The 27,290-nt window shown below is 40.4% G+C and overlaps 3 protein-coding genes across 3 annotated transcripts; 1 reads left to right on the forward strand and 2 right to left on the reverse strand.

Moving 5' to 3' along the window:
* Window positions 1–1,462: 1,462 nt before the first annotated feature.
* On the reverse strand, window positions 1,463–11,872 carry LOC133496853 (breast cancer metastasis-suppressor 1-like protein-A). Its single transcript, XM_061812889.1, has 10 exons — window positions 11,569–11,872; window positions 11,325–11,415; window positions 9,230–9,357; window positions 6,775–6,854; window positions 6,544–6,640; window positions 5,678–5,767; window positions 5,527–5,591; window positions 5,412–5,451; window positions 5,208–5,328; window positions 1,463–2,761 (listed from the first exon to the last, which is right to left on the reverse strand). Exons 1-10 carry the CDS (start codon window positions 11,702–11,704, stop codon window positions 2,644–2,646), a joined length of 966 nt encoding a protein of 321 aa, XP_061668873.1. The 5' UTR covers window positions 11,705–11,872; the 3' UTR covers window positions 1,463–2,643.
* Window positions 11,873–19,135: 7,263 nt separating this feature from the next.
* Window positions 19,136–21,212, forward strand: LOC133496465 (NF-kappa-B inhibitor alpha-like). The gene is made up of 6 exons (XM_061812091.1): window positions 19,136–19,439; window positions 19,889–19,994; window positions 20,078–20,285; window positions 20,371–20,459; window positions 20,540–20,800; window positions 20,877–21,212. The coding sequence occupies exons 1-6, from the start codon at window positions 19,210–19,212 to the stop codon at window positions 20,904–20,906; spliced, it is 924 nt and encodes a 307-aa protein (XP_061668075.1). The 5' UTR covers window positions 19,136–19,209; the 3' UTR covers window positions 20,907–21,212.
* Window positions 21,213–22,714: 1,502 nt separating this feature from the next.
* Window positions 22,715–26,864, reverse strand: LOC133496906 (proteasome subunit alpha type-6). The gene is made up of 7 exons (XM_061812996.1): window positions 26,647–26,864; window positions 25,781–25,875; window positions 25,350–25,431; window positions 25,020–25,175; window positions 23,628–23,806; window positions 23,399–23,493; window positions 22,715–22,907 (listed from the first exon to the last, which is right to left on the reverse strand). The coding sequence occupies exons 1-7, from the start codon at window positions 26,720–26,722 to the stop codon at window positions 22,850–22,852; spliced, it is 741 nt and encodes a 246-aa protein (XP_061668980.1). The 5' UTR covers window positions 26,723–26,864; the 3' UTR covers window positions 22,715–22,849.
* Between the last annotated feature and the right edge of the window lie 426 nt (window positions 26,865–27,290).

The following is a 27,290-nucleotide window of genomic DNA, read 5'->3' on the forward strand; positions in this document are numbered from 1 at the left end:
TTTACAGCGGCTGCAAGAAGAAAGAAATGGTGAGCGGGCAAAATGCTCCCAGTGAGCTCCAAGCCTGTGAAAACAACACCCCTTGGCGAGGGGATTCCATGTTCTTGACTAGAGCCATGTGGCTCCATATGGACATGAATCCGCCTCTCATCTTGTTCTACTTCCTCTCCCTCGGCATCCAAACTCATCTTTCTGCATGTTAACTTGGAGATGCATGCGTTGACTGTTCTCTTACACAATCAGCATCAAAGGTGCAAACCCACGCATGCATAGGCCTGCAGCGCAAGCACACTTCACGCGTGCTCCAAGAAAACCACATAAGGAGTGAGTCTCGCACACACACGTGCATCCACAAATGTACATCGCGCACTCAAGGGGGGAGCGATAAGTAATTCAGCATTGTGTGACACTTTCACGGTTTAATTAGCCCCACTGTTGCAGTAAACACGTCCCACTGACCCTCCACTTCTGGATACTCATTAAGAATGGATAGCGCCCATGGCCGGGCCTGCCGCATCCATCATGAACTGATTCATCACATGACGACGTCCCTCAGAAGCGTCAAGAATGTTCCAAATAGATGAAACAAGGAAAGCCTTTCTCTCTGCCAGTGTGTGTGGTTGTTGTGGTGGTGGTTGTGGAGGGAGGGAATCGGGGCATGTTTTAGAGAGGTTTTCTTGTCAGGACCACGTTGACAACAAGCAGACTGAAGGAATGCTCTGGAGAGATGCTGCATAGCGTGTAGAGATAGACAGCTCTGTTGCATACTGTCTTTGATGGCTTGATGGGGATTTTCCTTTCTCTCTCGCTCCCTCGCTCTGTTTCTCTTGCTGCAGCAGTAGCAGCAGATGCAGACAAGGCCGGCGAGCTGTGATCAAGCTGTGGCTCCGTCCTCCCCACTCGCTTTCTCTCTCATCAGCTGGATGGCTTCAACAGCAGGGTGCCCCAGATTCAAAGAGCACCTCCCTCCTCCCATCCTTTGCGAACACCTGCAGCCTCTCCAATGTGGAGCATCGCTGACGCCTGGTGGTCAAAGGCTGCATTGCAACTAGAGTACGAGATTGCGTTGGGAGGCAAAATGTGTGTACACGTGCACACACAGTTTTGATATTATACATACACAAACACAGCAATTCTTGACCGGATTTTGAAAGCTGCAGTTTGAATAAAATGTATTATTGTTTTTAAATTAACATTTGTTAGTTTATTGTTTTCAACCATGAAATTGGAGACCAGGCAAGCGAGGGCCTGACCAACTAGATTGATGGTCAGGCCTTTGGTGTTTATGAAAGCTCAATTTAGTTTCATGGGCACAGCGTGGACAAGAAAATCTGATCAGAAACCTGGGAGAGACTTTTTTTCTCACAAAGGCATTCTCCAAAATGGGGTAGGTCGAGTGTAACAAACGGGACGGTGTGTAAGCTTGTGACCAGAGGGTTGGATCCAAAAATCTAATTCTCTATAAATGATAGCAGCAAAGTCTTTAATCAGCCGCAACATGCATTGTACAGTGGAACTTCTGTTTTTCTTCTGATGTAGAACGTAAAAAATAGATGTACAAAATTTCCAATGGATAAAATGTAGAAAAAAACAAAAACAAAGGGGAATTTTCAAACCTCTACACATCAGCCTTAATACAATTTTGCTGCTTTTATGTTCCAGCCACTTGTTGACATTGTAAAAGGTACAGTTATGGTAATAATAGGCAATAGCAAGTAATAGCAAAGTATGTATCCAATTGCAGTCTGCAATTCTAAAATAATGCCAGTCTTTTTTTAAATTATATGTGTATACATATAAATACACGTCTGTGTGTGTTAAATATAAGGTTAAATCAATGCAGCCTGACCAGGTAAAGCCTGGATAAAGCCTTATATTTTCAACCCTGGTCACCATCAGGCACATGAACGGAGCATCACAGTGACATTTACTCAAAACAGTCTTCCAAATATGGGGAACAGGCTGCAACTCATCTCTTACCACTTGCTGTGCTCAGTGCCATAATTCAGTGCTACAAAGACATCAAAACAAAGTCATAACCTCAAAATATGTCCAACAGTGATTCCTCACAAACTAAACAGCTTGTTGCATGATGTTTCGGTTCATCATACAGCTTTTACCTTGTGCATCCTTCGTCACACCCTCAACATGAACTCAATGCAGGCATCTTCATGTATGTTGAAAAGACTGGAGGGAAGTCCTTGCTGGTTGCAGGATAACAAATTGACCCATTTTGACCCACTTCCAGTCCTTTAAGAGTGCTGCCACATTCCACAGTCAAGACCTGCTGTGTAGTTGTGGATGTCGTTTTTCAGTCAAGGCTTTGTCCCGTCTCAGAAAGGCACACGACTGAGCTCCATATGTCACAGTCAAAGACAGGTGCGCTTTACCCGCCTTTGTTTGTAACAAGTGCGTTGCAATGATCCTCCATTTTAAGTGAAGGCTTAAATGTCCTTTTATATCTACATAGGCACACATTTACATGGATCATTGATAGTTGTCTCATTAAGGACCAAAAAAACAAAACAAACCAAAAAAAAAACCAAAGGGTGTGACGTGAGGTGTATCGTATTTTAAGGACGTATGCAGTAGCATAAAAGGACGCGTGCAGAATTTTCTGGATAGTTTCCTGTTCTTGGGTTTTCACGAGTGTTTGATGGTGTATTTGCCTTTCTGCAGTTGGGAGATGTACAGCTTGGACTTGGTGCCATCCAGTCGTTTGAACCACACCTCATCATTGTTGATGGTGGTGATGATGGCACTGTGTGGACAAGACAAAATAACATGAGAGAAATACCACTTGAGTGGACATTTCCACTGCCCCAGAATTCACCAATACGACAATTGGCATTGTGCTTGGTAACACTGTATAACACTGGCATCTATCTGCTTGTGCTTAGCCGTGGTAATCAATGTCATGAAGCTCTTAACACAACATTTTTATGACCTCATTCTCTTTTGAAGTCTTTCTGCAGTGGCATGTTGGCATGGTCTGACCAATTTTTTCAAAAGAGATAGTGCCCAAATGTGTCCAAGATATGCCCGAATAATTCAGCAGATGTAAAATAGATCACAGTACACTCAACAAAGAATTAGAGGCCTGGCAACAAAACCTTGAGGATGGAAGCCCCAGTAGTAAGAACAAAACAGAACTATGCCCGACAACACAGTATGTTTGTTTGTATTGCAATGTTTTCAACACTTTGTGAAAACTATTATGATCATGTTGTTGGAGGTGAACTGACCTCGTCTAGCATTATAACACGGGTGTGACCTCTGATAACAATGTCATGTGACAGATGCTACAAACAGCTGGAGGTGAATAAAAAGCTTGGTGCTTTGCCAATGTTGTCACAATCCTCCCTGTTTGTGTCCTTACGGGAAAGCAATAAAAGTACTACTTTGGCACCTTATTGCTGCATCTTAGTGTCAAGTCAGTTAAGGACGTAGATATAGCCATCCATTTTCCAGACCACTTACCCTCCCCAGGGATGTGGGTGTGCTGATGAAAAAAATGAACACTCCACACAGGGGAGCCTGGATTTTTTCCTCTGAACTGTGAGGCAGTTATGCTAACCAATCGTTCATCGTTCCACTAAGGAGATACAATTGAAATTCAAATAGCGCTTCGCTGCCATATTTTGGCATCTACAAGCAATTGTGCTCGCTATTTGCAAAAGAGCTCTGGCTACATTGCAATTGAATAGAGGTGGTTATTTCAATGTGCCATTATACACTTTCTTTTGAAGACCTTTCAGTTTGTGCTTTCAATTCATCACTCATCTGTGAGTAAATTGTTGAAATACTCCATGGTCCACAAACTATAGCCCGTCTGGGGCATAGAGTAGTAATACGTGTAGGTATGATCCTTTAATGTTTAGCTACTATTGTGTCTCAATGATGTGGCTGTTCTATGACCTCAATATAAGACCTGGAAGTACATGGAAAGTCCAGAAAATACTAATTGCTTTTTTTGTTTTCAATTTTTTCAATAGTAGTAATAATAATAATTTTGGTGTATATGATTTTCTGTCATTATTAAAATAGAACATTCTATTGTAATGTCTGATGTAAATTATGTTCTACTGCTCCATAGCAGGCGGCACAGTGACAGTGTGAATGACTGCTGATCAATCCAGGATGTATTCTTTCACTTGTTGGCTCCACCCTGAACAGATAAACACTGGAGAAAATAGATGGATGAATTTCTAAAATTTACACCTTGTCTTTTTCTGGCACGTGCATAGGCATCTTTTCAGGCAGGTACTAAAGACAAAAAATAACACCTATTGCCCTAATTATTCACATGGTTAAGAAAAAAACTGTAGTATGTATTTAATGTCCAAATGTAACTTTACAGATATCTTAGAGAGGGCGGCACGGTGGATCAGCTGTTAAGCGTTGGCCTCACAGTTCTGAGGACCTGGGTTCGATCCAGGCCCCACGTGTGTGGAGTTCGCATGTTCTCTCCGTGCCTGTGTGGATTTTCTCTTGGCACTCCAGTTTCCTCCCACATCACAAAAACATGCAACGTTAATTGGACACTCTAAATTACTCCTAGGTGTGATTGTGGGTGTGGCTGTCTCTATGTGCCCTGCGATTGGCTGGCAACCAGTTCAGGGTGTACCCTGCCTTCTGCCCGTTGACAGCTGGGATAGGCTCTATCCAGCACTCCCCGGCACCCTCGTGAGGATAAGCGGCAAAGAAAAAGGATGGATGGATGGATGGATGGATGATAGCAAAGTGTGTGATGTACAGCTCAACAATTAAGTAACCATCCATCCATTTTCTTCACCACTTATCTTGAGTTTAGGTTCCTGGGTGAGCTGGCGCCTTTTCTTTGACTTTGTGTGAGAGGCTAGGTCTACTTGGATAGTTCAGGATCCAGTCGCAAGGCACATAGACCATCATGAACAATTTAGTTTTCAATTAAGGTAAAATGGATGGTTGCGGAATGTGGGAGGAAGGCAGAGTGCCCAGTGAAAACCCACGCAAGCAATGATAATGTGCAAAGTGCACCCAGAAAGGCCAGAGTCAAGGCTATAACAGCAAACATTAAATATGTAAGTCAGATGTGGGATGTGTGACCAAATGTTTTTTTTTCGTCATTCATTAAGACAAAACCTGGAACAACCACTTCCATTTGTATATTGCACAAACTAAAATGTGGTGAAGTACATCAAGAACCTATCCTCCTGCACACAAACCTGGTGGGAAACTCATCTTTCATGTTGATACAGATGGTCTGGCCCCTGGAGTACCACTGGCTGTCATAGAAAAGCCGTCCATCTTCAGACCGCGCAACATGGTGGTGCCGTTCTGTTTTGGCTGTGGGAGTTTGGAGGGAAAACGTGAAAAATGTGCATCTTAAAAAAAATACATTACAGTATATGGTCTTGTGCAATCCTAACCATCAGCCTTCCCCCTATGCGGCCCGAGAGATGCCATCGCCTGAGAAGAGATGACACAGCAACACATGACATATCTTGGTTAGACACTTCCAACTCATCTTTTTCTGAATATTACTTTTCTTATTGCAGTCCAGTCTTCTAGAATATCCAGATCCTGGAGCATGTAAACAATATAAGGCCGTGAATGAGCAGTTAAAGAAAAGGGTGAGGCAACATGGCAACAGACATGGTGTAACAGTGAATTGCAAGATGAACAAAAAGGATATCAGAAACAACGACAGGCTTCTTCTTCTTGATGGGGCAGAATGGGTCTTTCTTCTTATTTTTCCGGGAATGCAATCCATCATTCCACAACTCTGAAAGAACAAAGTTACCCGGGTCAGCTGGTTTTATAATATTCTACAGCAAAACTCTTCAAAATTCACCATCTATTCACATACTATTTTTCATTTATTCCAGACAACGACAATCACAGATGCACAATAAAGACAAAATATTAAATTGAATAAGCTATCAGTGGTTTGGAGTCTTTTGTTCCACTTAAATCAACCTTCTAAGACATTTTGAAAAAAGTTTTGAAGTTTGTGGGAAAACGATTGGGAAAGGCCTTTTATGTTCCCAGGTCCACCAAGCAGGGTCCATGAAGGAATGCTTGCCGTTTGGTATGAAAGGTCAAACCCCACACCTTAACCCCCTGAAAACCTTTGGGATGTTTTATTTCCCCCTGGAAGTACCGAACAAATTGTTACTATTGTTAAATTTCATGTTAAATGAAAATTAATTTTTGTTTGATAACCATTCTTTGCTGCCAGAATGAGCATGTTCTCAATTACATTCATCAGGCAGAGATGAACTATGTTCTATGTACAGTTCACGTTCACACAAAATGTGATGTTGTTCATAGGTTTTTGTTTCACTGTAGGTTTGTACTGAGCAAATCAAAGGGCAATCATTTCATTATGATTTTCATGACCAAGTAGTGTTTGAAAACTTCATCCAGGAAAGTGATTAATATGATCGATTGTAAGATTTTTGAATGATAAGGACTAAGTGATAACGTTTCACTGACTTAACAACGATTGACTAAACATGCTGTAATAGTGTAGTGTCCTGATGGGTCACTCTTCAGTACCTGAGGTAATGTCGATACTGTGTCGATCTTCCTCCAATCGTCTTATCTTCTCCTCCAGCTCGGTCTGCACGGTGTCAAACAGCAGCAGCTTCTCGCTCTGGGAAAATACATGGGAAACACATATAAGGAAGCGTTCATATAATGCCACAAACACTGAGAAAAGAAAAAAATCTATCGTGTATTGCAAAATTACATATTGCCTCATTTTATCAGTTTTTGTTTTTTTTTTACCTCCCAATGCTGGGAGGCTGCCTGGATCTCACAGTCATACTTGTTCTTCACCGACTCCAAACACAACTCTTTATAGATGCCTGCAAAAAAAAAAAATCAAATCAAACATTTTGCAGAAGAGAAGAGAAATTCTTTCAGATCTGTTGAGCTACTGACACATGACCACATTACTTTTTATATGAAATGCAAATGCATTTGTTTTGGTTTCTTTTTTTTGTTTGCTTTTAGCTCAATTTTACTCTGCTTGGGTTTCCTCAACAATTGTCCAGTACTTCCATAGTTTCATCACTGCCATTGTCATATTATCAATTGGGGAATACATTGTGTACTTGAAGTTTTGAAAAGTGTTGTAAAAACCTTGATTAATTTGACCATAAGAAGATAGCTCTGTCAACCATGGCATTTGTAGAATACAAAGTTCAACCATAACGGGGTGCTTGCATTTAGTTTAACAAAGAGCAGAAAAGGTTACAAACTTTCTCTTATTCTTTCACGACACCTTTTTAGGCGGCGCACGCTGGACGACTGGTTTAGCACATCTGCCACACAGTTCTGAGGACTGTGGTTAAAAATAATGGCCCTGCATGTGTGGAGTTTGCATGTTCTCCACGTCCCTGTGTGGGTTTTCTCTGGGTACTCAGGTTTCCTCCCACATCCCAAAACATGCATGGTAGTTTCTAAATTGCCCGTAGGTGTGAATGTGACTGCGAATCATTGTTTGTTTGTTTGTTTAAATGTGCCCTGCGATTGGCTGGTTTAGGGTGTACCCTGCCAATTTCCCAAAGAAAGCTGGGATAAGCTCTGGGTCATCCACAACCTGAGGGAGGATAAGCAATACAAAAATGAATGGATGGATAGATGGACTCCTTTTCACCGACAGGAGCCAATAACTATGCTGTACTGATCCACACACAAACTGGCCACAAAACCAAGTTCAGCTGCGTAATGTAAAATGATGAAATAATTGCTGAATCCAAATAAATCCAGTATTTACAAAAACAATTTTACTCAGTTTTGACTGGCCATGGCAGTATTTTTGCTTATTCATATGGTGCAGATATCACCTAACAGAGTTGACTTTGGGTTGATTTGTGTATAATTAAAACCAACGTCAAGAATGTGATGCAGATGACCATCACACTGCGGGTTTGGGTGGGGAATAACCGTTACAAGGGTGAGGCTGGAAATTGTTTGAGGAAGATGGTGGATAGTCAGTCTGGGTTGCAGCACAAAAATATGAACTTAAATAAACTTGGATGGTGTCGGTGGGGAACTCTGGAAAGGAATATTTGTTTCCCCAGGCCTAGCTAGCCAAGAGGGAGAAGGTTAGGCTACATTAAGTGGGGCCATTTTTGTCCTGTCTGTCTGTTATTTTTCCCCATGAGTCACCTAACTACCTGTAACCACACTTGGGCAAAGACACAGTCACTGCTTGTCTCAGAGGTTCTCATAGATGTTCTTTTCTTTTTGACTAAAAATCACATATATTCATTTGGACAAATTCGAGCTGCACCGTAACTACGACAAAAAGAAGTGAGCTTCCCGCTGCTAGCATTACTCCTGGAGAAAAAGTAAGCTTCACTCTCCTGTCCACTTTACGGGGCCAGGGAAATTTGTTCTCCATGTTGATTGTCAATACACAAGCACACATATTGCATATACACATTTTTAACCTTTTGTTGTTGCAACCGAGCACTTTGGAAATTAAAACTGTTGTGGTTGTAGTTTGTAGAGTTGTAAAACTTGAATGCATTATGGTCAAAGTTATTCAATTGCAAGTTGTTTTTCCAAATATAAAACACGAGTCTGAGAGGGTGTGTGTATCTGTGTACGGGTAACATTGCAAAAAGTGTCCTACCGCCCTGACATGCAGCCCGTTCGCAGTCTCTGATCATTATAAAATCAAAGTAAAATGTAAAACACGTTTGATTTTGTTTTGATAGTAATGCTTTCATTTTGAAAGTGTCTTACCTAATTAATACAGAAATGACAAGGTTATTTATGTGTTTGTGTATGTGCATGTGCATGCGTGTGGGTGGTTGAACAAGTGTTAACAAAATTGTGTGTCCAAAACTGACAGCTTATGTTCTCATGTTAGTCACATTTTTTCCCCTGCACCATGGAGGAGGAAGATGATTTTCCCTAACAATTTGAATTTTAATATCACTAGTTAACATTGTGTTTCAATTGAATTTTATTTTTGCTGGTTAAAATTGTGTTGAATATGTTCATTTCCTTAATGTAACAACATTCTATACACCATATTTACACATGTAGCAGGTCGTGAAAAGAGTACAATTACAGTTTTACTTTAAGACTGTCAATTAATATTGAACACAAAGGTTACTGCATTGGCGTGGCCCTTGACAACCACTCCAATTTTTTACGTGACCTTGGAAAAATTTATGGCCCACTCCTGCTCTAAAATTAACTGCTCATGTCAACAGGTCCATACCTGCCACTTTGGTTCTGATCTGCATGTTCTCCTGTAGGTTGGCTAAAGGTTCCAGGTATTCCTGGGCACATCCATCCATCACTTCCTGCAGCTTCACGTCCACCTGGCTCAGACGTTCCTTATACAATCTACACAACATTTGAAAGAAAAGCACCACAACATGAGATTCAAAGGATGGTTGGATGTTTATTTTTTGGTACCATTTCATTCCTCTTTTGCTGTGGCTCAACATTTACAGTTGTACTCATATGTTTACATATCCTGGCAGAATTTGACTTCTTGGGCATTTTTCAGAGAATACGAATCATAAAACAATTTTTTCTCTCACTTATGGCTAGTGCTTTGGTGAAGCCATTTATTATAAAAACAACTGTTTACTCTTTTTAAGTCGTAATGACAACAGAAACCACACAAATGACTAAGACGTTAACGTACCCAAGTTTTTATATTTGGTGTATTGACCGATTTAACATCAATGGCATCTTGGAGTCTTTTGTGATTGTTGTGGATAATGCTCTTAATTTTCTCTGATGGTAAAGCTGCCCATTCTTCTTCCAAAAGGCCTCCAGTTCCGTCAATTTCTGAGCTGTCTTATATGAAATGCACGGTTGAGATCTCCCCATAGTGCCTCAAAAGTATTGCGGTCATGGTGAGACTGTCATGGCCACTCCAGAAACTTCACTTTATTCTGCTGTAGCCAATGACTTGGCTTTGTGTTTTGGATCATTATCATTTTGGAATATCCAAGTATGTCACGAGTGCAGCTTCTGGGTTTATGAGTGCAAATTTTCCTTTTGTATTTTTTGACAACATGCTGCATTCATCTTGCCATTAACTTTGACTAATTTTCCCATAACTTGTAGCCCACATATCCCCAAAACAACACTCCAGGTGTTTCACAGGAAGAAACTTTCATCATAGGTCTTTGTTGATTCCTCTCCAAATGTAATGTTTATGGTTGTAGGCAGAAGGTTCAGTTTTGGTCTTGTCCCTCCAAGCGACTTTGTTGCAGAAGTTTTGAGGCTTGCCGCTGAGCCGTTTGGCATCCCAAAAGCATTTTTGTGTGTGTGTGTGTGTGTGTCATTGGGATAGTAATGGCTTTCTTCTGACAATGCAACCATGCAGCCCAGTTTTCTTCAAGTGCCTTCTTATTGTGAATCTTGAAACACCACACCACTTTTTTTCCCCCCAGAAGGTCTTGTATTTCAGTTGAAGTCATTTGTGGGTTTTTCTTTGCATATCAAACAATTTTCCTGGGCGTTGTGGCAGAAATTTTAGTTGGTCGAACTGATCGTGGTTTGGTTTCAACAGAATCTGTCATTTGCCAATTCTTAGAGTTTGAACACTGCTGATTAACATGCTCAGTTCCTTGGATATTCTTTTCTGTTCCTTTCCAGTTTTATAGAGTTTAGTTACTTTTTCTTGCAGATATTTTGACAATTCTTTTGCTTTCCCTCTGACACAGAATGCAGGGATATCAATAAAGATTTGTCAACTCACGGTACCTTTATACACACACTGATTATAAGTAAACAGATCATGCATGTGGATGGTTATTTGTAGTAGCCATTCAAACACATTTGCGTCAACTTGTGTGGATGTTACCAGGCCAAAATCTGAAAGGTACTTAGACTTTTGATCAGGGTCGTTTGTGTAGTTTCTGTTGTCATTATGATTTCAAAATAGTAAACAGTTGTTTGACAGCAAATAGCTTCAACCAAGCACTAACCATAAGTGAAATAAATGTTCATCATTCGCATTCTATATTGATATAAATTCATATTCCAAGAAATCATAAATTCTCCAGGGAAATGTATGTAAACTTATGAGCACAACTGTAAATATCCTTTATCAGATTTGACAGTTAAGTAACAAGTTTTCCTAAAACTGTTGCTTTTTTTTTCTCTCCACAGAAATATTGGAATAAAATTCAGTTCAAATGTATACAACTGAAAATTATCTTCACTGCTCGGGCGTTCCACATCCCTAATAGCTCTGACCCGAGAATTACCCCTGCTAACGTGTAATAAAATGGCATTAAAACAAAGTAGGAAATGCCTTCCTCTCATTTCTGACACTTGGAGAGGAAACTTACTGCTCCTTCAAGTCTGTGAACTGTTTCTCAAGAGTGGTCATCTCGTCCAAGCACTCCATCCTCCTCCTCTCACAGTCTTCATCGTCCATCTCTGTTCACACATGAAGTAGACATGGCAGGTTGGACATGGGAATTCAGCCATTGTAACAATAGCAACTTCCCACAATGTATAAAGAGATTTAGAACTCAAGGGCTACATAGTGACTACGACGGTAGTGTGTGAGCTTTGGGCCTTTATTCCTACCCGAGCTGTCTCCATCTTCAGACACAGACGTGCTAACCGTGTCCTCCTCGTCTGTACTGCTCCCGTCTTGCTCCGGGAAATCCACCTCCATTTCCTCGTGGTTGCTTTCTTTCTTCTCCCGGGAGTGAACCGGCATTACGACTTACAACCGACGCACTGTAACACCGTGGCAAATCTTGTTGTGAGTTGTAACAGCGTTGTGAGGTTACCTTGTAGCTCAGACAGCTAACCGGTTAGCAATAACGCATCAAGACAGCTGGGAATGCAAACACGGCCCCAGTAAACCAATCGGAAGACGTTTTACTCACACTGTCCAATAACATGGCTGTATGTGAAACCAGTGGCAAAGGCGTTTGTAATGGGATTTGTAGTTTAACGTACACGTGTGAAGGGACGTCGCCTAAGTCAAAAATTCCTAGCCCCTTTTACAAAAAAATAAAAATACGCCCAAATCAGCATAAAGAAAACGTGCACACATAGTTTAATACATTCATTCGGAGATTAATGAGACTAATACAAATTAGTTTTGGCCACTACAATTACAAGAGTAGTAGTGGCCGTTAGCTCCATACATTTAGAGTGTCATGAAAAGTATTGGCCCCCTTCTCAAGTTATTTGTTTTCGCATAGTTTCTCCCACTTTAATCTTTCAGATGATCAAAAAATGTAAATATCAAATATAATCCGAATGAAATTAAATTGTTGTTTTTAAATGCCGATTTAATTTATTAAGGGGGGGGGGTATCTGGCCCTGTGTGGATAAACCTAATACCTTGTTGGGTCATCCTCACCAGCAACTAATTAAATCAAGCATTTTCTATAACTGGCAATGAGTCTTTCACATCACCGTGGGGATAGTTTGGTACAATAGACCTTACAGAATTAATTGTATTCATTTATTCATTATTGTTGTTATTATTTTTAACATAAACGGCCTTTTTAAGGTTCTGCCGCTGCATTTCAATCAGGTTCAAGTCAGGACTTTGACTAGACCAGTCCAAACCCTTAATTAAAATTGTTTTAATGGCATTCAGAAGTTGAGGTACTGCTCTGTTTTGGATCATTGGCCTGTTAGAGAACCCAAGTAGGCTTAATCTTAAAGTCCCAAACTGATTGCTGAAGATTCTCCAATAGGATTTTCTGTTAAAGAGCAGAATTCATGGTTCCATCATTTCCAGAAAATTGTCTAAGTCCTGAATGAACTAGGCAGCCCAAGACCATCATTCTACTACATACAAATTTAACTGTTGCTAGTATGTACTTTCTGGCGATTTGGTGAGAGTGCCAGTATTGAAATTCACCAACATTCGGTAGGTTGCCAGGTGTTCACGTCAAAATCTGATCATTTATCAACAGCAAATATCAAAAATACCAGTAAGACCAAAGATACACTGTCAATAGTTAAGAATCAATAATTAAGAATAAAATGAGAATTTTAGGACCAATTATTTGAAATAGAAAAATTTCCAGTGATAATTTCATAAATTTGGTGACTACATCAAACTACAACTGTTCCTCCTCACAAAATAAGTGCATACATTCATAATAATAAATGTATAGGAGAACATTATGAACCACAGTGGAATTAGGTGCAGGTGGATGACCCATAACCGAAAGCAGGAATGTCTCATTTTCAGCGATTGGTTTCAACAGTCGAGTCATACAGATTACACAAATAGCTAGCAATGGAAGCATGAGGTAATTTTGTCATTGTACTTTCTCCTACAGTATTTTCAATCCAGTACTAGCAGACTGACTTGATGAATGCTTCAAGCACCCAAAGGCAAAAAGGTGTAAAATTCTGCCTCTTCATTCCTTCCTACTTATCTAGATCTGGTCGTGATGTCAAGATGGAGGTGAAAAGTGATGGGTGAATTATCTACGGTAATCTCTTACAGTGACAGACAGTGAAAAATTTTAAATGTTGAAAATATTTTTGTAAAACAAAATAAGGGTCAGACATCCCTCAATTTTGAACCACACCCTTTCATGATACAATACATATTTTTTCATTTTAAAAATATTTTAATAGGTTGGTTGGTGTGTACACATTTATTACTTCATCAATTAATGTTATGTAATGTTGTTTTTGTACAGTCAAGAACAAGTGTAAAAATGACAAACTGAGATAAGTACCATAAAACTGAACAAAAGTCAAAGTTCCACTGCGAAAACAATGAAGGGAGGCTCCCGTGATATCATCACCCATTAGAAACCACAGTTGCGCAAGCATCTATGCTACCAGGCATAACCTTTAGCCTGTAGATAAAAAAAAGAAAAAAAAAATAAAAAAAAATAAAAAATATATATATATATATACAAATCAGGGTACATTTGATGCAGCAAAGCGAGTTAGTCGTTGGGTTGTTGTTTGTCACGCAACCCCAATAATTCCGTGTTGTGTCTGCCAAAGTGATCCATTTTCATTGCATGTGGGTCAGGAAACTTTGCTGTCTAATCTGTGTAGCATTACAGTGCGCAAGCAGAAAGTCTGAGCTTTCACAACCCCAAGTTTGCGTCCTCTCAAATACCTGGAGGTAAAGTTATGTCGACATGGACTAGCACCAACTATGTAGATGCGAACAAAGGAATGTTAAATGTCTAGATGAGAGCAAACAGAAGATGAGTTAACCCACAAGTTATACACTAGCCCCGCCAAAACAGTGAAACCGACTTCCTACATGTTGGAAATTGTTGAGATTATTATGCGGTTCTGCACGTAGGTTTGATGATACACCTCCAAATTCCATCCATAACATTACAAAATCTTCAGTGCTACCCGAATTGCTAGATGGAGCTACAGTAGTTAATCTCTGTAGGCTACGAATATTATGCTTCCACTCAAGATCTAAATATACTGTAGGATGATTGACGTCAATCACGGTCAACCTCAAAACTCAATTGAGTTTATGCGACTATTTACGACACGAAATCAACAATTGGATCAGTTAACGATGACTGTGAGAGATGCCAAGAAGTAGTAGGTCAACAGATCATATTGCAGAGAATAAATGTGTGTACATGTAACACAGCAAGAGTACCTCAGGATGGAAATACACGGGGATTGATGAAATAACTGAGTGGCACATCCCTACAGAAAACAAGAGGGACAGTTTTAGAACTGATACACACGCATTTGGAGAGTTGATGGTACTTTCAGTCAGATAAGGGATATATATGTTTGATGTATATTTCAGATGGACTTCTGACCTGTTGACACTGACAGGTTCCAAATTAACTATAACATTAGAGCCTTTTGTCATAAATCACTGTAGAGAGACAATAATTAAAGATGACAAAATACAAACTGCACTTGTTTTTAAAAATGAAAACTACGTGACATGAAATAATAATCATTATATTATGGATGTGGTCTTAACAATATCAAAGATAAGTTTTGATGGCCGTAACTTTATTGTTTTGTATTTCATTGGATGCTAAATTAATAATTAAAAAACCGGTGCTGAGAACCAAGAGGAATTGCCGAGGTCCAAACCAAACATTTGCAAAGTATTGATTTGAGCAATTTTGGCTTGCTATATAAATCAAATAGCAAACCTGTAAATATGTCTTCCAATCAAAATTAATCATGAATTTATATTAAAAGTACTCAAATTCTCCACATTTTTTGTCTAATGAATAATGAACACACGTGTTTTTACTTTTGCTTTTTTTTCCTATTCAAAACACAGAAACAAACCACGAGAGAGGATATTTTTGGGTCTGGAACTTTTTCTGCATCAAAACTCAGTGGTTTCAACTTTTCCCCGTGACCAATCTTTCTTTTGGAAATCAGTCGTGGAGCATTCACGATTGTATATTTCTCAAGTCTCAGGATTTATTTGGACCCATGTGAGACCTTGGGTATCCCATTTCCTGTTCCACGTTGTTATCTACCCCATACCATATTTGCTACTTGTCACTAAGTGACTGAACAGGAAGTAGCTTGGTGCTTCTTCCAACTGGATTGGATGAAAAATAGACCACTGAGGTCCAATATACATTTGTCACTTATCATGGAAATAAATGACCTGACTAATAATTAGGAGGAGGATGAAATGTGATAGAAGTGAAGCATGTGTATGTTTTTGTGTGTATGTGTTTAACATATTGTTAGAAAAAGCTAAAAGAACTCTTTTCTACCCCTTTCCACCAACATGGTAGATGCAAATTAGTGGTGCCAATAATACAGTACAACTATATTTGGACGAAACATTCTCCAGTAAATGCATTAATGACTTGCTTAACTGAACTCATAATCTCCGACGATGGATTAAAATAGCATCAGTAACAGGAAAACAAGAGTCTAACCTGGAAACAGGTCTAGCTCTCGCGTAAAGGTGAACAATGACTGTGAGAGTGGAGAAGAGGGAGGGAGAGCACAAACGCTGCAATACCTGATGCAGGGTTTGGTTGGTGTCCTCGATCACTAATCACAAGTGCATGGAAATGGAAATTTGAGCAACAGTAGTCAAATCATCCATCCATCCATTCATTCATTTTCTTTGCCGCTTATCCTTACGAGGGTCGCGGGGAGTGCTGGACCCTATCCCAGCTGTCAACGGGCAGGAGGCGGGGCACACCCTGAACTGGTTGCCAGGCAATCGAAGGGAACATACAGACAGACAGCCGTACTGACAATCACACCTAGGGGCAATTTAGAGTGTCCAATTAATGTTGCATGTTTCTGGGCTGTGGGAAGAAACCAGAGTGCCCGGAGGAAACCCACGCAGGCACGGGGAGAACATGCAAACTCCACACACGCGGGTCCGGGATTGAACCCGAGACATCAGAAGTGTGAGGCCAATGCTTTACCAGCTGAGCCACAGTGCCGACTAGTCAAATGAAATGAAATAATAAAAATTAAAAAAAAACATGACAGAACAGTGCTTATTTGGAGTGATGAAAAATTAATTTACCACCCTGGTTGAAACCTGCACGGGCTGTTTCTATTTAGAGTGACGAGAAAGGGTTTTCTCTCCTTGTATTCTCACAAAAAAAATGAGTACTTTGAAAAGTTTGACTAGTTTTGAAGTGTTACCCCTTAAATGGCCCCCAGTCATCGGCAAGATGCTGATGGGTAGTGTCTGGACAGGATGATGAAAGGATGATGATGATGATGATGATGCCTAGTAATATACTGTTTTATATTTAATACATGTTTACAGCAGGACATTACAGCGTACTTAACACAATTGCGCGACACCACGTTTTTACACGATAGCACCAAACTCAAACATTTCCCCTTAATTAGGACATACGCAAAAAATTAGCACCACATTTTAAGCAAACTTTTCATGACGTCAACACTAGGGAATGTTATGAGTGAATAGATTGTGATGCCCAGACAAGTAGAGATTTGCTGACGCACAGAACGCAATGTATTTCACTTGACATTCGATCGGCAGCGTTGGACTCCATAGCAACAAGATGTAAACACACAGCAAAAGTACTTGCTTGCGTTGTCTTTGCAACAACCCTCCCAATTTCCAGAGTTGTAATTTAGTGGGAGTTCCAGTATTTCATGTATCGTGTCAGACCAGACGTTTTATCAGGGTTAAAGCCTGGAACTCAGTGTAGGGCTGCAAATAGAACAGAGACAACATGCACACTTTTTTTTTTTTTTTTTTGCGTTATAACACTTGGCAGAGATTAAAGATTGCTTGGAATTAAATGCCAAAGGCGAAGATTGCGTGCATGTTTGTACGAGTGGCATTTCCCTGATGTGACTCACACTAAAACAAAGACACACAACACCCTAGTGGGTGTGTATGTTCAGTGTGTTTTGTTGTGTAGAAATCCCACTGTGTACTGTAGCTATGAATGCTTGGATACCGCTTTTCTTGTATCTTAGCAGAAGTAAATCCCCGGGAAAGGTACAGCAATTCGAACACCTACTACATTTCGATATTGTGCAACATTCTGCATCTATGATACATCAATTTTAGGATTTTTGCAAAAAAGTAATCAACACCCCTATCCATTTTCTGAGCTGCTTATCCTCCCAAGGGTTGCGGGAGTGCTGGAGCCGAACCCAGCTCTCATCGGGTAGGAGGCGGGGTACACCCTGAACTAGTTGCCGGCCAAAAAGCCGCAATCACAATCACACCTAGGTACAATTTACAGTCTCAAATTAATGTTGCGTGTTTTGGGGAAGTGAGAGGAAACCGGAGTGCCCGGAGAAAACCCACGCAGGCTCGGGGAGAACATGCAAACTACACACAGGTGTGGGGATTTGAACCCAGGTCCTCAGAACCCGTGAATCCAACCCTCTACAGCTGCTCCACCGTGCTGCTTGTGTGAAATATATTTAAAAAAAAAAAGCTGCAGTGTGTTAAACATTGACAAAGACAGGCAAGTCCCAAACATCCTCTTGTGGCGGATGAAGTGATGTGTTGGTTTCACAAGAGTTGCACTGTACAAACTCAAGAATTTTCCCTCGTCTGCAGATACAATGTGCAGACACAGGAGAGTTTTGAAATGCTATATCGCTAATACCTTAATCCCACGAATTTGAAATTGAGAGCTGTAAAATCAATGTTGAATAAAAATAAAAAGTAGATTTTGAAATTGATGCCTAATTAAATTGGAGAAATTATTATTAAGTACATTCAATCCCGCCCACCGCCTGTGTGGAATTTGCATGTTAGGCTCCAACATTCTCGCAACCCTTGTAAGGATAAGTGGCTCTGATAATGAATGGATGAATTATTAATTATACACACACATTTATATATATATATATATATATATATATATATATATATATAGAGAGAGAGAGAGAGAGAGAGAGAGAGAGAGAGAGAGAAGAGAGAGAGAGAGAGAGAGAGAGAGAGAGAGAGAGAGTCTATATGATGCACTGTAGGTTTTACACCAGTAAAAACTGCAATCACAATATTGAACATGTTCAGTTACTTTCAATCTTGTGTATGCTTTACTGGAGTAATAAAGCGCATACATTTGAACAAGATACCTAGCAAAGTAAACAAATACATTGGAACCATTTGGTCCACTGATACCTTTTATATTTAATTCATAATCATTGTAATTAACAAAAATTAAATCCGCTTTTTTATTATTCCAATTGCTATTATAACACACAAGCTATGGTAAAGAAAAAAAAAAGACGTAAGTGAATTTGCCATACACGCTTTGGTGCACTTTGTTAGAAATATTTCAAACATACGCATTCACTTTAAATCGTTGAAAAAAAGAATTGCAAATATTACTGAAAAGTAACTCAAAGGAAACGTTTTTGTTTTTTTTTTAAAGCCGAATTTCCCCAGGCAAAAGGGAATTCTTGAATAGACTAACAGAGGTTGTCCCCGTTTCATTCATGGCCATCATTCACAATCGAACACCCCCTTCGATGGAATGAACGCGCTGTAGGTGTCTAATAGGAAACTACAAGTTTTTATTTTGACTTTAGGGTTGGAGGGATGAAGAGGGGGGGATTTTTCTCTCTCACACAAAAGCACAGCCCTGCCTGTGTGATTTCCCTGTTTTAGATAAATCAATTGGAAATCCCCACGCAGGCTCCTCCCAGCCGAGCGCACAAAACCCAGTGCGCCTGCCTCCTCACAGCCACACTCGTTTCTGACCTTTGGACTGTACGCGTGTAACTTGTCTCGTGACAGCCATCATGGACGTCCACGGAGTATCAAACTGCGATCGCATGGATTACGGCGACCTCGACCACATGGAGCCCAAACACGGGAAAATGTTACCCTGCCAAGACGACCGCTTCGACAGTGGCCTGGAATCGCTGAAGGAGGATGATCTGGTGAACGATTTGGAAGAGTTGCGCGTGCGCGAAGATCTCGTTCACGAATACGAGCCTTGGAGAGGTGTCGTGACCGACGACGGCGACACGTAAGTGGATTCATTTTTTATATATAATAATGGCCGTTTGCAAAAGACAGTCTTGCGCATCTTAAAAAAAAAAAAAAAAAAAAATCAAAATGGCCCACTCGTGCAACATAACCTTTGTATGACCAGTTTCAAAATAAATGCAACAACAAAAAGCATGCAACTTTCAAAGGGTTGCACGAAAAATGTCCAGAGCGTTTGCGTGAGTTGTGTGGATTTCAGGCTGAGTCTGGGCGGTGCTTAAACTGAGCTCTGTGGGCTCAGGAAAGTCCCTGGCGCAGTGCCAGTAACTGATAAAGCATCAGATGTGTCAAGCCACAACTGGTGGAAACAACCCAACAAAAGTCCACTCTTGCGAAACGTTCCTGTTGCACAGGCCTTGTTTCTTATGACTTGACTGGAGCTACTTCCTCAGAGCGTTCATTTGACTAAAATCTTCCTTTTTCTGACAGGCTTCTCCACTTGGCCATCATTCATGAAGCCTCCGATCAAGCCCAACAGATGATCAAACTGTCTCACAATCACCCCTTTCTGAACGCACAGAACCACCAAAGACAGGTACTAATCCACTCACATTCTCTGAAATCAAACACGAGGCTGACATTGAAGTCAGAGACCTAACGCGGTAAATGTTTCTGCAGACGGCGCTGCATTTAGCTGTGATCACCGAGCAGCCCCAGCTGGTGGAACGGCTCCTGAAGGCGGGCTGCGACCCGCGGCTGACCGACGACTGCGGTAACACGCCGTTGCACATAGCCTGCAAGAGAGGCTCCCTCGCCTGCTTCGGCGTCATCACTCAGACAAGCCAGCGCTACCTCACCTCCATCATCTCCTTCCCCAACTACAGCGGTAAGCTCGGAAGTCCGCCAAGAAAATTATGCAAATCCGGTTTTGGGTTTGACTGACTTAACTGAACTGTCTTTTTGCCTTCCAGGACATAACTGTCTTCACCTTGCGTCAATTCACGGCTACATTTCATTAGTGGAGAATCTAGTTGGGCTGGGCGCAGACATCAATGCCCAAGTGGGTGTGATCGACCGCAATTAATGTTTGCCAGTTTGGAGCCATTTTCCGACGTAACCGTTCATTTTGTCTTGTTATAGGAACAATGCAGCGGGAGGGCAGCTCTCCATCTGGCTGTGGATGTCCAAAACCCAGCACTGGTCCGTCGCCTTCTTGACCTTGGCGCTGACGTAAATTGCCTCAACTACGGTGGTTTCACGGCGTACCACCTCACCTACGGCAGACAAAATGATGATATACGCCAGCAGTTATACGAGAAAACAGCACAGGAGCTGAGGGCCTTGCCCGACAGCGAATCCGACGAGAGCGATATGGACGATCTGGACTTGACTGAAGATGAGGTGAGTTTCCATCTCGGAGAACTGCTAAATATTGGACATGTTCTAATGTTAACCAAGGTTTCCTCTACCTATGCAGTTATATGATGACATCAAGTTTGGAAAGTAAAGTCCAACGAAATCCTGCCACTGGGGGTGTCAGAAGAGCTGCTAGTGGGTCCCCGAACCACGGCCCAATGAAAGGACAAACACCTGCCTAGGATGTCCAAAAAGTGCTGGCCCGGGATCACAAGAAGGAAGACGTCGTCTGCGCTGGTCTAATTGATCCAGAAAACAGAACTCAATTCCCAGAACACACAGCGAGACCAGCATATATGTTCATGTGTTCTCTCTGCAATACTGTATAAGGATACCATGATGTGAATATACCAGACTGGTCATTTGTAGTAAATTGTAAATACAGAGATATTATTTTTGTACCTGTAAATATGTTGTGAAATGAAACACTATCAGTTAAATAGAATAAAAATAAGCTTATGAAGAATGAATTACGGGCCTCTTCTGTCTGAGGCATTTTTACTGGAACACAACCACAGTTAGTCACTACACATAAACTGACAGGGCTGAGAATTATAAGCCACACTTTCAAAGACATGGGCCAAAATGATCCCATTCAACCCTATGGAACAGTCTGGGATTTCCTTGCATGAGGTGAGGTCAGTGTGTGACTCACATTGTAAAGTCCCACGGCGCCACGCATAGAACATACTGTGCTGAATATTCCAACCTACCATTGAATGGATAGCACAACACAAGCAACACAAGACATACTTTCAAAGAAGGAAATGCCAGTTTTACACAACTGATCCACTTTTTAGTCACAGTAAGCAGGAAGTATTCAATGAAAGTACAGTACATCCAAATCTCTGTCATCTGATATGCATTCCTCCCTGAAGAATGACCTCAATTAACCAGTAGAACTATGAACCCTGCCTTTAGTTGGCACCTTTTGGAAGATCCCAGAATGATTAGGTTTAATAGCAGTGTACACATTACCTATAATTGTCCCTAGGGGTGTAAACCTTGGGGCTGTACGGTCATATAAATGTGCGTGGGACTTCAGGGGGTTTTCCACAGACTCATCTGCTTCCTTTTAAAATCACATCTAATTGCACATGACAGGGGAGCTCCGATGATGATTCCTTGATTTAGGAAAACATGACATCTGAGAGGGGATTTATACAATTTTGATTTGTGATTCAGAGATAGGTGTGGCAGATGATAAATTCGTTGATGACTGGAGGAAACTGGACTGGGTAACTGTGATACACTTTCTGATCAACAGTGCATGACGAAAGCTTTAGTGTAAAGCTGTCATTTCCCCAAAATACACTATTACTACAATGTAAGTGCAAGATTCCCACAAGCAAAGGACGCAAAAAAGTATGTAAATCTGCTGAACTGGAATTTAAATATTGTGGCGAAACCTGTGTGGGATCCAATTCATGTTTTACCAGCTACCTTACCCTTACAAGGATAATGCTGCTGATTTCTTATATAAAAGATGTTCTTCATTCCCGCCCTTCACATTTGGTCTAAGAAACTACCAGAAACAGCTCTCACTATGATCCATTCAATGCACTACCATAATGAACCACAACTAAACTTCTTGGATCTCGATTGAACAAATTACTGTGCATTGACGAAATAAGGTCAAATCTGCTCGTGTCGTGAAAGAAACAAAACCACTGTATACTGCTTCAATGAGTCATGTGATACATCAGGAAGCAGCGTTGTGAACTGCTCATGTTCCCATAGACACCCTACCCTGCCGCTTCTAAATTTGACACATGAAACCAATTCTGATGAAACAGGATGCAGTTATAGGACCGTCACCTTAAAAAAACCCAGTTTTGAAACTGCAAACAACTTGCATGGAATTCCCTGAGGATAAAAACCGCATTTGACGTTATATTATTCAAAAACATTTTTATTGTTCAATGTATTGGTGAGTGCAATGTACAGTAAACCAAGATAATGTCTGTTTCCATGTGAGAATTGCTGATCCCATCACGCTCTAACTTAATTCAAAAAGGGCACACTTTCTTCGGCTTAGTCCCGCTCTGCCAGAGACATCAGGTGAGTATCGACTTCAGCCTCAGTCAGAATCCTAGAAAGAGGAAATATGTTGGTAACTGTAGCCCCTCTTCAAACAGATGTCCCATTTTCCTTTTCTGTTCTGGTCTTTTGCATACGCTCTTTTAGTGTATGATCCTATTGGCTGTCAGGCATGAGCGCACCATTAGTAGCTTTGGTGTGGGATTAACAGCCTCATGTGGTGCCATATTTTTTTTATTGCTCTTGTTAGCGTACAAAACCAGACATTTATATAGCTATATACATGGGTATATGGGTTTTTTTTCCTTAAGGAAGTAGCATTCTTCCAGTTTTCTTAAACTGTAGTCATACTTTCAAATGCAATGTAAATTCCACACATGCCAAAGAAATAAATCACATCCTCCTTTGTAATTATATCTTACTGCTTGATTCAGGTTCCACCCACACATGGCGGATAACCATTTCTGACTGATGGGTACTCATTACTTTGCGTAAATGCCTTTCCCTTTGTTTTTTTAAAGAGAAATAATGAGCCACCTTTACCTGAACTTGTGGTCCTGTGTTGTGACCACACCCACCTCAAGTTCAGAGGGCTTAAAATCAATGGAGAGGACAGTTGACAGACAAGCAATCGCCGTCTGGAGCAGTGGGGAGGGGGAAGGAGAAAAAAAAATACAATAATTTCTAGGACAACTCAAGTGGTGGTGAGAAGATTAGAAGATTGTAATAGTAAGTCGCTTGATATTTTAAAGGCCGCTTTCATATCACATACCTCGATAGTTTGTTCGAAGGTCCAGTCCAATTTCTTTTTCACCTTTTTCTCTAGGAAGCTGGTGGCTTCTGTCTGCTTCACTCCAGCAGCAGTGGCTTTGAAGCCACAGTAGTAGCCTGCTGGGTCACATTTGTAGACCTGCGGGCCGCATTCTGCATCAATGCCGATCACAATCATACCTGCGGGTTAGAAATGACAAATGCACTGCTGCTCTGGCTACAGAGTATTGTTTTTAGTAGCAATGGACCAGGAGAGATTCCCAAAGACTTATTTAGTGTTTGCTACAATGAACCTGATCAGCTACAGGACAACTTGTTGTTGTATTGGACCTTGGCTTTGTATACCGAAGTCTTCTACTGTACCAAAGCTGTCCATTACTATAAGCAATCTAAGAGTAAATATTCAGCCAGTCACACACCTTCATCCTAGCAGAATTCTCACAACAAATTGGATTGGCTGACAGTTACTTGATCCATTCTATTGTCATTCCTGTGTTGTTTAAACCGCCTTCCATTGGTCGCTTTTATTTGTGCGTCACTTATGATGAGGTACTAACTTAACTGAATAAAGTAAATTAATACATATGAGATTATGCATCTATCCATTCCTTTTCTACATTATCTATATTAGAGACTTTGATGTGCTGCTGGACCCTATCCCAGTTGACTCTGGCAAAGACGGGGGTGGACCCTGGTCGTGTCCCCAGTCTTTAATGAACCTAACAAGCATATTTTTGGAATGTGTGGGGAGGCTGGAATACCCCAGCAACCACCCACACAAGGATAGAGAAAAAAAATGTAAACTCCACACAGAAGGTTTAAGGTGAAATTCAAACTCCAAACTACAGTACTGTCTAGTATAGACAGCATACAACAATTAACTTCACATTTATTTACCAGCAAAAAGTTTGTATTCACATTTTCACATTGTATCACCACAAGAAAGCGTAACCTAATCTATTAACTAATTATAATAATTGTGACTAAACTAATTACATGATTTGTTTCTTTTAAACCCAGTTCTCCTGGTTTGTTCTTTCAAAAGAATAAAGCCTCTTTTTTTTTTTAACCAAGACTTTTAGATTTGTGAGCTACTTGAAAAATATTCAGCCTGCAAGTGCAATCCTTCATGGGATTAACAAAAAAAAAAAAAAAAAAAAAAAAAACGTTTGTTGTTTACAGAGAATGTCCAGTTGTTCTCCTTTGTTTAATTTACTGGCAAGTTATCGGTAACAAGGAGTAATGATCTCACATTACTTTAGGGTGTAGTGTACAAGAACAAGTATAATACTTTGTGCTACCTAGTGTTTAAGTGGGTGACACACCCAGCAAAGACATCTATTAGACGGGTGGCAACTAGTAGACGACTTGTTCGATTCTAACCTATACTTACAGCAACCCAGCGGTCGCATCTCAGCATTCTGTGTGTAGACTTGAGAGATGTCTGCAATCCTTTTACAAAGCATGTCCACTGGGATCTCATAGCCGTACTTGTACTGCCAGTTAGCTGCTTCATAGCGAGCGCGCTGAACTTGGGAACGGCTGTCAGCTGTCGATGTTGTTTGGTGAGGGGAGAAAAGAAGTAATTAGCCTGACAGCATAGCTGTTTTTTAAATATTTGATGGCTAGCACTCATTTAATTAACGGATTCATTAATTATTATTCACACCGTTTCCTGCATCTTCTAGAACAAATTTGTGTTGATAGTCGCTTGTTCGTTTACCTGTCATTCCGGACATTACACATCCAATGTTATCTGTTATTCTGAAAAGGTGGGTCACTGTGGAGGAATCTAGAAGCTTGTCCTGTTAAAATGGTTCAAAAATGGTGTCATAGATAACTAATTATTCATAGTAAAAAGGCATTTAATAACTCACAAAAAAGTGGAGAAAGGCTAAAGCAGTTACGCTAATTAACCAGAGTACGTTCATGTACAGCTCTAAACACTACAGCACACCGTAGCATCAATGCTTAGTCTACAAGTAGTGCAAGCAATGCACCTGGGCTTCTCAGAAATACTGACAATGGCCAATATAATATGCCTCAAGTTGGAAACCAGTGAATGTACAAAACAAAGTCATAAATCACTACTCTAATGTTAAAAGTTACAACTCGAAAGACATAGAGCAGTACAATACAGCAATGTGAGCTTACCGGTACTTTTTTCTGTGTCACAACAACTGCACAGTCCCTTCCACGAACAGCGACTGATGTGAGTCCACCTTGATTTATAGCCTTGAAAGCATATTCTGTGAGAAAAAGGAAAATGGTAATATATTATCATATATAAGACACTTGTTTTGTATGGTTTACATGTGGACAAAAATAAAGCATGGCAAATTGAAAGTTTTTAATGAGTTAAGGGTGTCACGACCCCCACATCCCCTAAAAAAAGTTCATTTTTGTGCCGCCTGAATATGGATTGCCTATATAAAATACAATGTCATAGATTAACACAATAATGACCACAGACCTATTTATTTTAGTAAAATTATCGTTAGTTGATAAAAGGACGAAACCACAATATATCAGTGTAATTACTCAGCGCTATTTTTTTCACTACATGCGTTCAAACTGGTGATGCTTCCACTTTCAACTTCCTTCAAACTAGTAAAGCATTTGCCATATAACTGAAATTTGATATCGTCAATCAAAAGATCGGCACTTTCAACATGTTAACGCCAATCACAATGCGTTTCTTCTTTTCCTATCGTCAATCCTGTTAAAAATGCAACAACAATGTAGTCAGTGGTTGCCTGACAGGCTAAAGGTTAGCAAGTATCACAGCAGATAGCCATTAAACTGCTGGTTCATGGGGTTTAACTTTCTTAGGAATATATAATCTTTCAAAACACGACCCTGTCAAGGAAAATTAGCTTCATATGGATTCATAAAATACATTTATTGCCAGGTGGTGATGTGCTATCAGCCAGCTAAGGGTGCAAAGCGAACCATGACAGAGCATTTCGCTAGCTAGCTAGCAAACAAGACGGACTTTATCAAAAACAGTGCATACTGACCGACTTGATAAAGCCTTCCTTCAGGAGAAAAGATGGTAATGTGGCGATCAAACCCTGCACTTGAGCCTCGGGACATTTTGCAAGATACACTTGGCTGAGGAGTTCGTTCGAAAGAAAATGCAAGTAACTAAAAGGTGACGCTCCGTGTCGGCCCGGAAGCTATGATGCCTTAACTAAAACTACATCCGGTGTGAGAAGTCCCCATGGTAACGGTGAATGCTTTGACGGGAGGTGGGGTCATCATATAGATAATACGTTTCCACACCGGTGGCAAAAGTACGCACCTTCTTTACTTGAGGACAAATATAGTATTGGTAGAAGTAGAATTACTGATTAAAATTCTCAAGAGTAAGCTAAAGAAGCACAGTAATTTTTTTTCCTGATACAGTAACTTGGCAGAACAAAAAAAAAAAGCAAAAAACAGCGGACAAAATAATCCCACGATTTTTTGTATTGTGCTCATAATTAGAAGAAAAAGAAACAATCACTGGATTCCATCAAAACCAGTGTTTTGAAAGCTTTGTCAACATTTGCCCCCCCCCCAATACTGGCTAACAATATCGTAATACTGCAAAATTTTTGAACACCAGAAGCTATTTTTTGTTTTTCCCCAAGATATTAATCTATAAAAATCGCTCTCGATT

Source organism: Syngnathoides biaculeatus, chromosome 23 (assembly GCF_019802595.1).
Source record: "Syngnathoides biaculeatus isolate LvHL_M chromosome 23, ASM1980259v1, whole genome shotgun sequence".
Lineage (NCBI taxonomy): Eukaryota > Metazoa > Chordata > Actinopteri > Syngnathiformes > Syngnathidae > Syngnathoides > Syngnathoides biaculeatus.

Coding starts and splice junctions, on each gene's coding strand:
- LOC133496906 (XM_061812996.1), bottom strand. CDS start 26,722: ATGTCCCGAGGCTCAAGTGCAGGGTTTGATCGCCACATTACCATCTTT. Junction 25,876..26,646: donor AGGAAGGCTTTATCAAGTCG/GTCAGTATGCAC, acceptor TTTTTCTCACAG/AATATGCTTTCAAGGCTATA. Junction 25,432..25,780: donor TGACACAGAAAAAAGTACCG/GTAAGCTCACAT, acceptor CCATTTTAACAG/GACAAGCTTCTAGATTCCTC.
- LOC133496465 (XM_061812091.1), top strand. CDS start 19,210: ATGGACGTCCACGGAGTATCAAACTGCGATCGCATGGATTACGGCGAC. Junction 19,995..20,077: donor CACAGAACCACCAAAGACAG/GTACTAATCCAC, acceptor ATGTTTCTGCAG/ACGGCGCTGCATTTAGCTGT. Junction 20,460..20,539: donor GCGCAGACATCAATGCCCAA/GTGGGTGTGATC, acceptor GTCTTGTTATAG/GAACAATGCAGCGGGAGGGC.
- LOC133496853 (XM_061812889.1), bottom strand. CDS start 11,704: ATGCCGGTTCACTCCCGGGAGAAGAAAGAAAGCAACCACGAGGAAATG. Junction 6,855..9,229: donor GATCAGAACCAAAGTGGCAG/GTATGGACCTGT, acceptor TTTTTTTTGCAG/GCATCTATAAAGAGTTGTGT. Junction 2,762..5,207: donor AAAGATGAGTTTCCCACCAG/GTTTGTGTGCAG, acceptor TTGTCCACACAG/TGCCATCATCACCACCATCA.